This window comes from Tachysurus vachellii, chromosome 23, assembly GCF_030014155.1.
Source record: "Tachysurus vachellii isolate PV-2020 chromosome 23, HZAU_Pvac_v1, whole genome shotgun sequence".
Taxonomy (NCBI): Eukaryota; Metazoa; Chordata; class Actinopteri; order Siluriformes; family Bagridae; genus Tachysurus; species Tachysurus vachellii.
In genome coordinates this window covers 12,681,036-12,698,623 of record NC_083482.1, presented here as the reverse complement: position 1 = coordinate 12,698,623, position 17,588 = coordinate 12,681,036, and the positions used below count along the sequence as shown (strand labels likewise).

Sequence of the window (17,588 nt, the reverse complement as noted above, 5' to 3'; positions counted from 1 at the left end):
TGATGCCATGTTGACAATATTAGTATTTGACATTTCCATTTTTTCACAGTTTAATTGAGTATAGACTTAATTGTGTGTGTGTGTGTTTGTGTATGTGTGTGTGTGTGTGTGTTTGTGTATGCGTGTGTGTGTGTGTGTGTGTGTGCGTGTCTGTGTGTGTGTGAATTTATTACATTTACATTTACATTTACAGCATTTGGCAGACGCCCTTATCCAGAGCAACATACGGAAGTGCTTCAGTCTCTAGACCATTTGCCGAAACCTGGGAAATTAAGATGAATCCCTGCACTCGAACATGTGAACTACATGTACTGTAATTGCCATGTTTTTTCTTCCCAGATGCTGTGTGGAATGAAAAAAGCAAGTTCATGTATAAGCCCTAAGCAATCTGAACTTAAATGCACATTACAATTAAGTGCTATGTGCGACTTTCCATCCTCAGAACCACAATAAACAGGAAATTAGATAAAATGACCTTAATGTAGTCCCAATAAAAGCCTGATAGGGTTAAATATTTCATCTGGCTCATAGCTGATGATTGCTTAAGGATAGTTTTGATCTTTTGTTTCATTTTAGGAAGAAAAAAAAGATTCAGTAAATTGTGCAGAAAAACTAGATGGAAGTTGCTATGTTTTCAGTACAATAGAATGTATGATTTTTTTTATTTGATTGGTTTATAGTCTTCATTTATGTGCCGTGCTTAGTTCATGTGACAATTCCTGCTGATCTTTAATGCTGAATCAGAATCAGATTCAGATCAGAATCAGAAAGATCTTTATTGCTAAGTATGTTTTCACATACGAGGAATTTGTTTTAGTACAGAAGCTCCACAGTGTAGCAGAGTGACACTGACAAGACATGAACACATATATAATATAGACAGTTGTATGTACAGTGGAAAAATGTGCAAATTGAAATATAAATAAGTAAGTATGTGTTTTAATTAAATAATGTAAGAATAGTGTTATGTGTTCCGTGTATGTTAAGTGTTCATCAGATGGCTTGCCTGAGGGAATAAACTGTTCCTATGTCTGGTCGTTCTGGTGCTCAAGGCTCTGTAGCGTCGACCAGATGGCAACAGTTCGAAGAGTGAGTGTGCTGGGTGTGAGGGGTCCAGAGTGATTGTCTTAGCCCTTTTGCTCACTCTGGAGAAGTACAGATCTTGGAGAGTGGGGAGAGTTGTGCCAATGGTTCGCTCAGCAGTCTGGACTACCTTCTGTAGTCTTCTGAGGTCAGATTTGGTAGCTGAGCTGAACCAAACAGTCACTGAAGTGCAGAGGATGGATTCGATGATGGCAGTGTAGAACTGTTTCAGTAGATCCTGTGGCAGGTTGAACTTCATCAGTTGGAGGAAGTACAAACTCTGCTGAGCCTTTTTCACAATGGAGTCAATGTGAATGTCCCACTATGAATGACTCCACTGCTGTCACAATGCTGTTCATGATGATGGGTGGGGGAGAGTAGGGGGGGTTTCTCCTGAAGTCCACAATCATCTCCACTGTCTTGAGTGTGTTCAGCTCCAGGTTGTTAAGACTGCACCAGACAGACAGCCGTTCAACCTCCAGTCTGTAAGCAGACTCGTCACCGTCCTGGATGAAACTGGAAAATGCACTTTTTTGCACTTCAATAAACAAAAAAAAGATAATTAACACATTATATACAATGACCTTTTCCACAAATGTTTGTGCATCCATTTACTGTTATCAGTCTTCCTGTCATCATTTCTACGTAATTTCATGTTTATCAGAACAACATTCGTTTAGCGAGAAACATGTTTTGTATTCGCAGGAAATTTAATTTTACTTGATGTTCATGATCAACATCCTAAAAATATTGCTAGCACATTACTATCCATTTCCGCAAATTTTCTCAGTCGCTCAAATTCTGACAAAAAGCAAAAGAAATGGCTTTGCTGAGCTGATTGACGCTGATGTGCAGACCCTTAAACAAATTGCTTGCCTCATTTATTGCGTCATTCTTTAAAAAGAGCAAAAGTAACCAGTTCATGTAGGATTGATTTTGATGCGTTAAAGTAAACGTAATGCACTGTATACCAAGCTGTAATAAACATCTAATGAAAGAAGAAAAATTAAATGGTCACTTTGTACTCTGTTTTGGTTCAGCATGATTTCTCACATGCACACACATCCATCTAAGTGGCAACAGGAAAGCACCGTAATGGAAAATCCACGTGGTGATCATGACTGTCTGTGTGCTTTCTGTGCTAATAAAACAATCATGTCTATGTAAGTGTGCATATGTGTGTTCGTTACGTGTGAGTAATGAAGGACTCAACTCTCTCAGCTGGCTTTTACTCTCTTTGCGATGAATGATTGGAGCCGACATTTCTACAGAAATGTTTTTTAACAGAATTTTTATAATCTTCTCTTTTTCTAGAAAAATACACTGGGAGGTGATCAAGGTTCTACTGAGAAACAAACACCATTAACAAAGAAGGATGTTCACGATCTTAGATTTTAAATTCTAAAATACTTAATAATGAGTTTATTAGTGTTGAGCAGTGCGAATATGCAAATAAGTTTGTGAAGTCGTTATTGACTTTTCAGAAATTTTCAATCAGTATAACCAAATGAATTTTTTAAGATTGAAGTTAATATAAATTGAACCAGACACTGTTAGTTTTCAGTGTAAAACAACAAAACAGACACAAATTCCATATTTTGCCTTTGGAGAAAAAGAGTTAAAATCCATCACACCTGCTGAGTATATGCTGCATATGAAAGTCTTATTTCCATATGGTATATAAAATATTAACAGTAAAGTATCATACAAAAAAAAAACACTAAACATGTGGTTAGGTCATGTGTATTTTTTTCTAATTTGTAGATTGCGTGTGAAATATTGTTAGGAACATTTAAGACTTTTCCATGCCAGACCACCAGAGGGCGCAGGTATTTTCGCTCATTCATGGTCGTGTTTTCTCACCTGTATTATGTTATGCCTAAAGTGTTCCTCTATTTATACCTGATCTGTTGTATTAGACTTTGTTTTTGTCATTGTTGAGTGTCACACTTTGTTAAAGCGTGTTATTTGTCTCCGATTATGTTATGTAATGTTTATGGTTTTGTTTTGTTATGTGTATGTGAACGGGATATATTTGTTTCTGTGGTCTTTCTTTGTATTACCCTTACCACCATGTTCTGGTGCTGTTGTGCAAAAATAATCCAAAAACAATCAATCAGACAAGAGCAAATAATCTGATGTTGATGTCTGAAATGAAACTTAATAATAATTTCTTTTTATCTTTGAAAGACAGGAAGGCATGTCCCTGCTAGCACATTTACACAGCTGCCCTAGGTGTAATTAATCAGAGATATTGCCACCTCGTTCATGAAGCATCCTGTTAAACTCACCGTGAGGCATTTGGCACGGCAGAATGATCGAGAGACTGCAATTACTTTATATTACTTTATATCATTTAATCATCAAATTCGAATCTTTTACTGGCTCTGACTGAACATATTTGTATTACTAGGCATTTCATAATATATTGAAACAGCATGAAAGAAAAAAATGTTAGGGTTGAATGCTTCATTTTAAGGGTGAAGCAAAATAATCAATATGATAAAAGGAAACACAATTTCATTTCTGAAACGTTTGTGTGTAAATTAATTTCTCTGTGACAATGACAAATCTCTTTTTTGTTAGAATAATCGGTTCCTCTAGGACTTTTGGAGCAGAGTTTTTGTAATTGCTGCAGCCAAAAAAATTACTTGATTTTGTTGCTACTTGTTACAGTGAGCTTTTTATTTGTTTGTTTAAATTCCTACAAGCGAAGTCACATATACTTTCTATGATAGCTGTACTCGTGTTAGAGGGTTTTGGCTGAATGTGCGTTGTGATGATGTTACACAACGTGACTTGAACATTGTGGAGTTTACTTGATTTTGAGTTCATGCTGTTAGTCACAAAATCGTGGAATCCTGGTGGAACTGAATCATAATAATTGTAGAATATTGTACATGGGAGGTGAATATAAAGAAAAAGTCCACAGGAATCTCCAGTAAATTTATCCTTTTATGAAAGTTTCATGCATGTAGGTACAACAGGTTTAATAGTATTGCATACAGGAATACATATTTGTCAGTATTTGTAATTAATATTTCTAATAGAGCGTTGAAGAAATATTTTTCCAATAATCTTATGCTGATTATCACAAATTTTAGAGTTGAATTAAACCGTGGATGATTATTAGGGGGAATGTCAATAAGCCTTTTAGAAACAGATGAGGTAGGCTGTTATTGTTGAGCTGAGTGCTGAGTGTTCTGAGTCACTAAAAAAAAGCTGGAATTCCCATCACTAGCATGTGTATGTGTGTGAGTGAAAAGAGCACGACGTAAGAGATTACTCCCCCTCCCACTGATTAGGATCATGTGGCTTCACTCCTCCTACTTCATGGAGGCTTAAAAACAAGAGTTGGGTACCTTAAAACCAGAGGTGAGGAACACTGCAGGTAGGAAAGATGACTATTATATACATTAAAATGCATATAGTGTAAAAAATATATATGGATAGATTTTGCATGAAAGATAAACACAGAAGACTTTACTACACCTTACTTTTTACTTGTCAGTTGTTATACATGAAAAACATCTTTTGCAGCAGAAGTTGATTTCCCAGAGTCCTGGGTTTAATTAGATCCAGAGTCCTGGATTTATGATTAGATGATTTATTCTGCTGAGAATCATTTGAAAACATCTTAGTATAGTGGTTTCAAACTGCATGTGTTACATGTTGACAGATAAGAAGTAACCTTAAGCTTAACCTTAACCTTAAAATTAGAGTTTTCCCAATCCCTACAGATTTTAATTGAGCAAACTAGTATCCTGAGTCTTATTACTGTACTTTGCCTCTAAATCCTCATCTCAATCCAGAGAATAACCAGCTTGCTGACAGAGACAGATAGGAGGAAACACTTGTGACTAAGTGACCATGTTGTGTGTCATGATCTTCTGCTGGTTGAGTCTCAGCGCCGTCCGGGTGGCATCGGGTCTTGTCCGCAATAACCGCATGGAGGTCTCGCATCCGAGCCTGAGGAGGACAGATACCTCGTTCTTCCCTGGCATCAGTAAGTGACCTATCTCAAAATATATTAACTATACAAGGAACACTTTGTAAATGTATTCAGGTTTCAGGTGTATTGCTTATGTGAAATGATGTAGCATCTCTTACTGTATGTTAAGTGATATTTCTGACCCTGATTTTATAGCCGTGCAAGATTCAGGTCCTGCAGTGGATGCAGTACAACTTCAAATCGATTCAGTTGAGGAACAGCTGATGGTGGATCCTGTTTCCTATGATGAGGTAGGCTTGATTTTGCCTTGTCCTCATTTTCCCTTCACTGTTTTGCAATAGTTTAACAGATGCATTAGCATTATTGTTCATTTTAACAGACACAATAGAAAGACTTAATAAGCCAAATTCCTGGCTTTTGATTCTTAATGATATTATTATATTTTTCAACAGCTATGAATTATTCAGTTCAGTGATTCAAATCAAGTTCTTAAAATAGTAATCAATGATTAATAGTTAAAACAAATAGTAAAATGAAGGACAATGGTTAGCACTTACAGCATTAATCCTATCATATCATATATATCATACAGAGATTTGTAACACCTTAAAATTACATACTTACATGTAACAACTTCAAATAAAGCATTTGAAAAATAATTCTAAATCATTTCGCTTTTTTTTTTTTTTTACAGTAAAGCATTAAAGCATTTTAGTGTGTGTCTGTGTGTCTGTGTGTGAAGAAAAGCTTGTGTTCAGTTGATAACATCAGTGAAACAGAAAAGAAAGGAGTTTGTTGTTGTCATGTGGTTAGATGAGTCCACTAATTACTCCACTTAGTCCACTAACAAACCATCAGATCTGCTCACAGTAGTGTGTTCGGTAAAAGGTATTTTATTACCCAGTCTGTAATTTCCATGTATTTATAACCTAATCTGTGTATTTGAGGCATAGTACATTAAGACAAGGCTTGATATTTCATAATATATAATGTAATAATTCATAATAATAATAATAATAATAATAATAATGTAAAAAGTCATTATTTACATATGTTAAATGTCCATTAAATTGTATTAGGGTTTATTTTTGAAGTAAATTTTGCAACTAGTCAGTTGTGTAACTTTGGGTAAATAATAAGGGTAGGGTTAAGCAGCTGACATTTTAGTTCCCACAGGACATGGCAGATGCAGTACAGCTCCAGAGGAGAGGCACACGTTCACCAGGTCGCTGTATCCCGCATCAGCAGTCATGCCTGGGCCATCAGCTGCCCTGCTGTGACTCATGCGATACCTGCTACTGCCGCTTTTTTAAAGCCTTCTGTTATTGCCGCAGCATGGACCACAGCTGCAAACACAGACGCGCCTAGCACTCGCAACACTGACCCGGCATTAGGCTGGGTTAAAGATGATATGCAGATGTGAAAATAAAACCTTATGCCAAATGCAAATTTGTCAGTATGCACACGAATTCATGATGGTACTGCTTTACATTAAAGTGCCCTGAACTAACATAAAAAAAAAAACAGAAAATAAACACTCATTAACACATATTGTTTCTAAAATGATGAACCAGCATGCAGACCTACCTACCAAATACTTGATTAATTATAAATGATTAATTACCAAAACATATGTTAAGGTGATTACCAACATTTAGAAAGACGGTCTAGGTTAAGTTGATTTCGTTTATACATTATTGTTAATTAGTGTATTTGTTAACATTTCTAATTGTTCAGAAAAGTTAATGATTTGTTCTTGTTAATTAATGCAGTAAATGATATTATGTAAAGGAAACCTTAATATGAATCGAAACATTTATTATACATGCAAAGATAAAAGTTTATAAAACCTCACAGGCATGAACTCAGAGTAGACAACAATGACCACATATTGTTGTAAATGTTTATACGTGTACAAATATATGTGAAAATTGTGGTGTTTTTATTTTATTAAAAACTTTAGCAAACATTATATTATTTTATAGTGTTAGAAAAACTATAGAATTGTGTGTCATTAATAAATAAAAAGCAAAGCACATGGCTGTGTTTTTGTTGATGTCAGTTATTTTTTAAATGATTGTGGAAATTTTCACCCTGTTCCTAGACCCTGTCTAGGGTTATGATTATGTACATTTTGAGTTTGGTGACATGGGCATACATGCCTGTGTGGAGGTGACGTGTAGTGCTTGGTTAAATTTGGGATGTAATGATTCAGTCTATGCAATACTGATAAGAATTAAATACTGCTGATAGGAATATGTCGTGCGGTAGTCCAACTGGTAATGATCTCTCATCGCTCACCGCTTATATGTCAGTTTTTCATGTACAGATCCAAAATAAGTTCATCATAACCTGATACATTTTGACAAGATTCACCTATAATGTGTCCATAAATATCACCTCAGTGATGTATAGCATCTTCTGTGAATCAATTTAGAGCTGTAAATGAATTATATTAGAGAGAAATACAGGTCATAATCAATTATCCTATTTTGACAGTTTTATTGCCCCCAATAAAACCATAAAACCATAAAACAATAAAATCATAAATGAAAGGTTTATGACTGTAATAAAAGTTTATGATTGTAATTACATAATGTTTACTGATAGGAATGGGTCAAAGGTCATACCTTTGATCTGACAGATGTATGTCATGATTTTATGATGTTAGGTTTAAGTTAAAAGTTCGTAATAATAAAGTTAATGATTGTATTGATATATTGCTTGACTCCAAGTAGTTAAAGAGCTCATTTTTTAGCTTTTGAAGTGGGAGAATTATTCGAGCGCTTCTGTGCCATGTCTAATGTAAAAAATGTCTTAACAATTCTTTATTCAACAAAACAAACCAATTCAAGGATTCCTGAGAATTACACAAAGATTGAACATATTCACTATCAGAAGTGTTTTGTAGCGCACTGTAGACATGCTCAAAGTTTTCAATTATTCTATCCCTTAGATGTAAGAATTCCCTAGAATGTCTTGAACTTCTTGAATGTTGATATTTTCTCCGTGGGTGGTGCTGGTGGTGGGAGGTGCTGGGAAGGGGGTGTGGGGTCTTGGGGTGGGGGTCTTGGGGATGGGTTTTGAAAGATTCACTCGTAATCTTGGTTTAGTTTTACTCTTACTTCGGCGAATTCAGCTAGGAAATAATCTGATTATTTACAGTTGTCTAAAATAAAACAGATAACATTTTATTTTAGTAATATGTAATAAAACAATAAATTGAAAACACAAATCTAAGAGCCCTGGAGGGCCACATTTGCGCGTGTGCGCGTCTTTGCTAAGGGGGCGTGTGCGCGTGTTTGCTCAGGGGGGCATGGGCATGTTTGCGCGTGTGCACGTGTTTGCTCAGGGGGCGTGGGTGCTTGTGTGACGTTATAGATAGCACCCATTGGCTAACGATCAGTCTGAGAGACGCTCCTATCACAGCGAGGTGTCATAATCTTGATTTGATAACTATCCAGTCTGAGGGGAGGGGGTAACCATATCACAAACCAACCCCGGATCAAACATGAGTTTTAAGTACTTATCTCATTTGGAACAAAGACATGGCCTTGTTTTACAACACTGTTTTATCTGAGGGGTCATAAAACCCCTTTTTTTTAAAAAAATAAATAAATATCTCCCATCTCATTTGGAACAAATATATGGCCTTGTTGTACAATACTGTTTCATCTGAGGGGTCATAAACCCCCTTTTTTAAAAAACATATGACCTTGTTTTAATTACTTGTCACCTATCTACTTGAAAGCGGACACAATGGTGTTAAACAATATGAAAGATGGGGTGGTGGGGGGAAAAGGGGGCTCCACAAACCATCCCCGGATCAAACATGAGTTTTAAGTACTTGTCTCCTATCTCATTTGGAACAAAGACATGGTCTTATTTTACAACACTGTTTCATCTGAAGGTCATAAAAACATTTTTCAAAAAATAAACATCTACTATCTCATTTGGAACAAAGACATGGTCTTGTTTTACAACACTGTTTCATCTGAAGGTCATAAAATACATTTTTTTAAAAATAAACATCTACTATCTCATTTGGAACAAAGACATGGTCTTGTTTTACAACACTGTTTCATCTGAGGGGTCATAAACCCCCTTTTTTAAAAAAAACATATGGACTAGTTTTACATGGACTTGTCACCTATCTACTTGAAAGCAGACACAATGGTGTTAAACAATATGAAAGACGGGGTGGTGGGAGAGAAAAGGGGGCTCTTTAACTACTTGGAGTCAAGCAATATATCAATACAATCATTAACTTTATTATTATGAACTTTTAACTTAAACCTAACATCATAAAATCATGACATACATCTGTTAGGTCAAAGGTATGACCTTTGACCCATTCCTATCAGTAAACATTATATAATTACAATCATACACTTTTATTAGTCATAAGCCTTTAATTTATGATTTTATTGTTTTATGGTTTTATGGTTTTATTGGGGGCAATAAAACTGTCAAAATAGGATAATTGATTATGACCTGTATTTCTCTCTTATATTGATGTTTGCCACCAGCACATAAGATCTCCACTTTGTCTATAAGACACCACCAGAAAGACCAGATTAGGATCTCAAATCATCTTTATTAATGTTGGTATATTAGTTAGCTGCTATGATCCCATCCATCCAGGAACGGAGTACAGTGACACGGGCATAGACTGCAGGCGTAGAGGTGCTACACATTCCGCTGCCCCAAGACACGATACCCACCAGCGTCCAAGCATTATCCTTCTGACACACCAGAGGGCCACCTGAGTCACCCTAAAAGCACATGTAGATGTTTGTAGTCAATTTTAAATCTTCAGTCAATCTTCAGCAGGTTTATTGGTGCTTAATCGGATATTATGCCTTACCATGCAGGAAGAGACACCACTGGCTCCAGCACAAATCATTACGTCAGTGATTTTACTGCCCCAGAAGCGCTTGCAGTCATCGTTGGTCAAAAGAGGCAGAGAGGCCTGCTGAAGAATAGCAGGGGTGTCAGGAGCTGTAACACAGTTATGTAAGAAAAATTGTTAAATGATGCAACTGAACACTACATAAATATAGATCATATTTGATATTTAGGCTTACTCTAGTACATGGTTAGACACTATAGTAATGTTGTCAGGACGTGTAACACAGTTATAATGTAAAAGAGTTTACATTGACAACAGACACCCTTATACACAGTAACTCACATTTTATACAATTGAGTGTTAAGGGCCGTACTCAGGGGCCCAGCAGTGGCAGTTTGGTGGACCTGGGATATGAACTCAAAGCACTTTAAGTGATACTCGAAGTACCTTTAAATGTGTCACATCCATACAGACCGTTACACATCTGACCCAGCCAAGGTTTCTCTCCTCTAAATATTTACCACCCCTTCTTCACCAACTATTTTACGCTTCCAATTTATATATATAAAGTTCACACAAAATTTATTATAAAGTTATTGTGTGTTTTGCAATGTTTGGAGCCTTGTATCCTATGATTACAATTTCCATGGTTTGACTGTGTGTTTCTGACAATTCCCTGACATTACTTTTTGACCGATATTTGACTGATGTGGCCAAAATAAACTCTAACCCTGAATAGTACACCAGTGTGTGCATATATTCATATATACACACTCATTCACACCTACAGGGCAATTTAATATAGCCAGTCCACTGGGATGTTTGTTGCCCATGCGGACTAGAGAAGAACTTGTGAACGTTTCAAACTGTTTGTTGGGAGGAGGCAACCTCCATGTAATTCTACAGAGTCCTTTACTACAATAGACTTTTCTATAATAGTGCAGTGTTCCAAAGGGTTCTGTTTTAGGCCCATTATTGCTTTATAACAAATGTCATCCTATATAACATGCCAATTAGCAAATATATATAAAAATAAGTAGAATTTTTCCAGAGAATGTTACCTCGGTTTAGCCAGAACAAGGTTTCTTTGGAAAGGAACTTTGTTAGACAAATATTACCAGTGTTACAGTTGATAACTACATTTTCAGTCATTAAAGGTTTGTAGTTATTCAGATCTTGTTGAAATAATAGTAGTAGTAGTAGTAGTAGTAGTAGTAATCTAGGTAGTGATTAGTGATATATCAAAGGTACCATTGTATTTGGTCAGGCCCCATCCTGTGGTCACACATCTCATGCCACCAGAGAAATTGTCGCTGCTCTCAGCCAGACACACAGGAGACACATGAGCATTGAGCTTGGCAGGAGAGGCGAGCTTAATCAGAAGGATATCGTTGCTGATGGTGAAGGGGCTATACTGTTGGTGCTTAAAAACCTGGTCATTGAATCACAGGAGTGAGAAACTATGATTAATGTAAAGCAGAATACAGCAGTGTATTTGATGAATTCATGCCATTTTACGATTCAGTGGTTAATGTTGTTCCTTAGACACACACCTTGTCAATCTTCATGGTCTGGATGGTCTCAGCGTTGGAAGAACGATCATGCTCTCCCAGCACCACACGATGATAAGTCCTGGTATAAATCACAGTTACAATCAGAATTTAATTTAGTTTTATTCCATGATGCATTAATAATAGACAAAGTAGCTTTTTAGAATGTGGAGTTATGCTTAGATTCCTAATGATAAAGCCAAAGGAGAAAAGGAAGGAAAAACTCCCTGAGACATGAGGGAAAAACCTTGCCAACCTAACCAGACTTATAAGGGAGAAAGCAGTGATATAGGGAGATAATAACCCATTAATCTACTGTAGTTTACTCGACTGTATACTAGAAAGTAAAACAATTCTTTTTAGTATGTTTGACAGATATTCAGCATGAGCCTCATAGTTTAACGATTACCGCAGCAGCTCTCAGGACAATACTGAAGTGAGAACATGCACCAAAAAAAACAGTAAGACATAGACATAAACAGTTTTTGTTGTTGTTGTTGTTGTTGTTGTTTTTATTGGTATTGCAAACTTACATCACATTGCAGTGGGCAGCAGAAACAACCCACCACTCATTAACCAGGGAGCCTCCACAAAAGTGGAAACCAGTTTGGTCCTGTTATAACCATAATAAGATTAAACAAATAACTTAAACACCATTCAGTAGATATATTGCATGTAATGTTTGATTATATACAATTGTAATCATATAAATATAGGAAAAGATGTGAACCATACCTGCAGAGACACTTGCCAGGGCCAGGAATGAGGCACTGCTTCCTCACCATTCACAATTCTGGAATAACCAGTGATGACTGGAGTAAACGCAGGAACCCCACAGCCTGAGACAGAGATACACACATCTATAACTGCAATACATTTTCACAAAATTTCGAAAGCTACATGATCAGAGAGATTCCCTTAGACCTTACCATAAGCTGCACTGACAAAAGCAAGGCAGGAGAGGATCCGAAGAAGAGCCATGGTTTAAGCTTCCTCATGCGCGTCACTCTGAGGGCATTATATACCTTAAACCATTCCAAAACCCTGATATCCTATCTCAAAACTGGGATAAGGAGCAAGGTTTTGGAAAGTTTGCATCATACTATCGACCTTGAAATAGGTCTTTTCACAGATGTTTCATAATGAAATGAGACTAATTCCCCACATAATTATCATTGGGATGAGATTCATCGTAATATTGTGATTGATAGATGAGAGTGTCATGGTTAATTTGGTTAAGACATATCATGATTTTCTTAGTCTAATAATGTATTTGTGAGAATTTTTAGGTCATTGGGTTTTGCATTTCAGCTGGAAAATTTAACGGTAGTGTAATTCACATGTATGTTTAAGCAGTTGGAAGACTCTCAAAATTTCTTTAAACAATATGTCAAAAGTTAAGAGTTGTTGATGTTCAGTAGACATACACACTATATATAGACTATATATAGACTTTTTCACTTAATTGAGATGGTCAAGATTATAGCTATTATTCATGTTATGTTTATGTGGACTTAATGTGGACTTTATGTGGAATTACTGTTAAATAATAAATGCCTCTTGATGTCATTGAGAATCAGTAGATCGGCTGGTTTGTGACACTCTATAGATAGTGTTTCAACATTGGGCTATTCAAATAAAATGTTACCAAATCCTTCAATTTGCTGGTGGTGTATTTGAGTTTCCTATTAACCATATGCACATTTCCCACAACATGTGGACAGTGTGACTCTGTACTCACTGTATAATCTCTGTGTACAAATATATGCATTTTGTCTCTCCTTTTCTATACACTTTTATATATTAAGTCTTTATTTACATAATTGTTACAATTTAAGGTCTGTGTAGTTTAGTATTCTGTCAATACAATCTTGTGAAGAAAATATATAAGACTGCTAATTATGAGTGTTTTTCGAAATAAAGTATATAGATATAAGAATGATGTTATTAACTAATAATTAACCATTAATAATTTATTAAGGATATATTTTCTCTTACTATGTCCAGCAGTTTGGTTAAGTCCCAAATACTGGTATGATGGTGAGGTTTTCACAAACATTTAGCCATATAGTGTGTGTATTTATAGACATGTATGATGTTCAGTGATCTTCAAGTCCCTATGAAGGATCGATTATTATTAAACAAATATCTTAATAAAATGAGGAAATTAATATAGACTTGTGACTTGGTTTAAAGTCAACACTACCTTGGCAAGTGTATGGATTCCTCTAGAAAAGTTTAATTCTAATTTATCACAATGCAAAAAGGTTTCATTTGACTCTTGACCATCATATGTTAATGACGCTTTATACAAAATAGGAGAAATAAAATGTGTAAAGGTTTGTCAAGTGAAAGGAACATACAACGATGTTACTGGTGTGTTTATATAAATGCTTGACACCATTTAATATAACAACATAAACCCCATGCATATGTTTCACTTAAAGTGTCACTTTATTAATGATTTAGTTATTCAACTCCATTCAACTCAATTTTATTTTGTATAGCGCTTTTAACACTGGATATTTTCTCAAAGCAGCTTTACAGAACATAAGAAATAGAGTACAAAAAAGTTGTAGGGCCAAAATCTTTATGAAGTATATCTAGCTGGAGCTGGTACATCTCTAGGTGCTTAGGGATCCTCACAGGGTTTGCCTATTCTGAATGAAGGTCTGAAATCTTCATGAAGAGGAACACAAGTGGACATGGTCCAATCGCTAGACGCCTCAGGATAGGCAGAAAAAGAGGAGCAAGGGAAGAGGAATCAACTTAGCTGCTGTTCATAATATTAGCAAGCACTAGATGATCATGTGCATTTAATTAAATGATTAGATTTAATGGAGTGCAGTACACAGTACATCGCTAGTTATCAGCGATGGTCTGGTCTATCCAGGAATGGAGCTCAGTGACATGGGTATAGACTCCAGGGGTGGCAGTGTTACACGTACTGTTTCCGCAAGAGATGATACCAACCAGGGTCCAGGCTCTAGACTTTTTACACATCAGAGGGCCACCAGAGTCACCCTGAAGCCCACACATTTACAGATAAATCTACTGTTAGCAAAGTTATGAAGTGAAAACACATTCAGAACAAGAGACCAGAGTACTGTACCATGCAGGTGGAGATGCCAGAAGCTCCGGCACAAACCATCGCTTTAGTAATGACACCACCCCAGCAACGCTGGCACTCATCATTGGTGAGTAGAGGCAGTGATGCCTGCTGGAGAACAGGAGAAGACAGGAACTGGAAGAAATGGAACAAAACCAAGTTTACAACAGGATTAGCAAAATATGTGAAAAAATCAATGTAAAGGACTTACAGTTGTATCTGTTCAGACCCCATCCTACAGTCACACACTGCATTCCAGCTGGGAAATGATCACTGGTCTCAGCCATACACACAGGAGACACATGAGCGGTGAACTGGGCAGGGGAGGCCATCTTTATCAGAAGGATGTCATTGTCAAGGGTGATGGAATCAAACCTGGGGTGTTTTATAACCTGATCCAAGATTGGAAGTTCAGGAAAAAAAAAAACAGTAAGGTAAAGTCCTGTTACAACAAGAGGAAATGGCAAATTTCTTCTTTATGATTTTTTCAGATGCTTGTAATAATAATATCAAAATATGTGTAAAAAAAAAAGATACGAAATATTTATTTGTATAAATCATTTATTTTGTGCATTTATCCCTAATATGCAAAATATTATATACAAAGTCATATTATACTTATTTTCCATTTTTCAGGTAGATTTCAGCTATTTTGACAATTAATCTGATATTAAATATCACTGTAAATTTTATTATTATTAAGTTCCATAGTGGGGGGCACGGTGGCTTAGTGGTTAGCACGTTTGCCTCACACCTCCAGGGTCGGGGTTCGATTCCCGCCTCCACCTTGTGTGTGTGGAGTTTGCATGTTCCTCCTGTGTCTCGGGGGTTTCCTCCGGGTACTCCGGTTTCCTCCCCCGGTCCAAAGACATGCAAGGTTGATTGGCATCTCTGGAAAATTGTCCCTAGTGTGTGATTGCGTGAGTGAATGAGAGTGTGTGTGTGTGCCCTGCGATGGGTTGGCACTCCGTCCAGGGTGTATCCTGCCTTGATGCCCAATGACGCCTGAGATAGGCACAGGCTCCCCGTGACCCGAGGTAGTTCGGATAAGCGGTAGAAGATGAATGAATGAATGAATGAATGAATGAATGAAGTTCCATAGTCCAAAAATGTACAAGCACCTCCATAAATTTTTTTTATGAAAAACTGTGTCCTTTCCTTGGATCATTAAATTCATTAAGTGTTATATTTCATTACCATTTCATTTTAAAATTATCTTAGATTTTTGGACTTTTGGAATTCATTTAGAATTCTATATTTTTTAAATAAAAAATTGTATTTAGTTATTATTATTTTAGAATAATTCCAAGGCAATTTTAGATTTTTAAGGGTTTAGAATATGTTTAAAGAATGTTATTTGCATACATTAAAAAAAGAAACAAAATGATAATTTAAAAAGATTCACTTCCCTGGTGTTGGTTGTTGTTGAATGTTTGTGTCTATGTTCCTGTTTCCTGTTTGCTCAGTGTTCTGCCCTGTTTTGCCTGCCCGTCTGTTTGCCTGTTTCTTGTTTTGGATTAATAAAAGATTGAACTGCATTTGGATCCTCACTCGCCTTTACCTCATCCCGACAATCAGCAGAACATTTGTGCTCTCCCAGGACCACATGATGGGAAGTTCTCATTGCAAATGAGATTTAATTAAAATTCAAGGTCAAACTCATATTACGCTTAGAATCACAATCAGCTAAAATTACATTCATTGGTACGTAGAAGATTTAGTATAAGAACCGCAGTGGGTATAACATCTGATTTAAGTTTTAAATATAAGGTTCACGAGCTACATTTTAGACATAAAGTATACTTACCTGACATTGCAGTGGGCAGCAGATAAAACCCACCAATCATTAATTAGAGAGCCAGCACAGAAGCAGAAACCTTTCACATCCTGCATTAAATAATATATACCTCTCATTAAGTAAATATACTTCTCAAAGTTGATCACGTACAACAACATGATGATGATAATGATGATATAATAATAGAATAAGACAATGTTACATTTCCTTTTGTTGCGAATCCTTTATTATATTTTTTAAACCACAAACTTTATTTCTTTTAACTGAAACATGCTTTAAAAGATTCAGGAGAATATACATAGCGGTTTTCACACAAAAAATATTTTTTATGAGAAATAATAGAATAATAAATGATAAAATATAAATCTCATAAAAGACAATCCCTAAAAAAAATCCAACCAATGCTGCTAAATATCTTTACACAGAAAAACATTTCCAGAAAATTCATTCCAATTCTAATCTTTTCTGCTCCATGAGCAGAACGGAACAAACATGTTCATTTATTTGTCCTTTTCTTATTCTATCTGATCCACCATTTTTTGACTGATATTGTCACTGATGTCAGATGGGTGCCAAAAAAATCCAAAATTAAAAAATTAATTTAATAAAACATATATTTTGGATTTTGTTTCATTTTGGAGTGAAAGGTTTTTTTTTAATTATTACTTTTATCTATTTTATCAGATTTATTTACCTAGTACGACAACCACAGCCGTTCTGTGCATTATTTCAGTGATTTCTTTTTTTTTTTTTTTTTTTTTAAAAAAAGACCGTAAAACAGCTATTTATGAATAAATAAATAAATAAATAAATAAATAAATAAATAAATAAATAAATAAATAAACTTGTTCTACCTGCAGAGACACTTGCCAGGGCCAGGAATGAGGCACTGCTTCCTCACCATTCACAATCCTGGAATAGCTGCTGATGACTGGAGGAATTGCAGGAACCTCACAGCCTGAGGAGGAAAAATACTTCACAAATCACTTCACACTTTCTATCCTGATTGTTATATTTTTAAAGTTTCTATCCAAGATTTCACTTCACAATTTGGGACAAAACACAACAGATCTAACCTTTGACTATGACCTTTGGTAATTGCAAATGAATGTTAGCGGGATATTTTATGACAAATAGATGGAAAAAATATACACTTAAAACAATATTTATTTTGTGAAAAGCATTATCATACAGAAGACTGTGTTAATGACGGCAAAGCAGAACGGAATCCACAGAGAAGTCAT

General features: G+C 35.8%; 3 protein-coding genes across 4 annotated transcripts; 1 reads left to right on the top strand and 2 right to left on the bottom strand.

The window, feature by feature from the left end:
• Nucleotides 1–4,631: 4,631 nt before the first annotated feature.
• On the top strand, nt 4,632–6,996 carry agrp (agouti related neuropeptide). Of its 2 annotated transcripts, none has more exons than XM_060859432.1 (3): nt 4,632–5,089; nt 5,231–5,325; nt 6,212–6,996. In XM_060859432.1, exons 1-3 carry the CDS (start codon nt 4,954–4,956, stop codon nt 6,401–6,403), a joined length of 423 nt encoding a protein of 140 aa, XP_060715415.1. In that variant the 5' UTR covers nt 4,632–4,953; the 3' UTR covers nt 6,404–6,996. The 2 variants fall into 2 exon arrangements, with proteins under 2 accessions (XP_060715415.1, XP_060715414.1); XM_060859431.1 differs by having other exon boundaries at nt 6,203–6,996.
• A 2,616-nt stretch (nt 6,997–9,612) lies between these two features.
• Nucleotides 9,613–12,448, bottom strand: LOC132838670 (chymotrypsin A-like). The gene is made up of 7 exons (XM_060859172.1): nt 12,367–12,448; nt 12,173–12,276; nt 11,971–12,050; nt 11,441–11,519; nt 11,139–11,319; nt 9,903–10,036; nt 9,613–9,810 (listed from the first exon to the last, which is right to left on the bottom strand). Exons 1-7 carry the CDS (start codon nt 12,416–12,418, stop codon nt 9,649–9,651), a joined length of 792 nt encoding a protein of 263 aa, XP_060715155.1. The 5' UTR covers nt 12,419–12,448; the 3' UTR covers nt 9,613–9,648.
• Nucleotides 12,449–14,299: 1,851 nt separating this feature from the next.
• Nucleotides 14,300–17,588, bottom strand: LOC132838767 (chymotrypsin B-like). Its single transcript, XM_060859342.1, has 7 exons — nt 17,537–17,588; nt 17,199–17,302; nt 16,354–16,433; nt 16,081–16,165; nt 14,751–14,938; nt 14,550–14,676; nt 14,300–14,461 (listed from the first exon to the last, which is right to left on the bottom strand). The coding sequence occupies exons 1-7, from the start codon at nt 17,586–17,588 to the stop codon at nt 14,300–14,302; spliced, it is 798 nt and encodes a 265-aa protein (XP_060715325.1).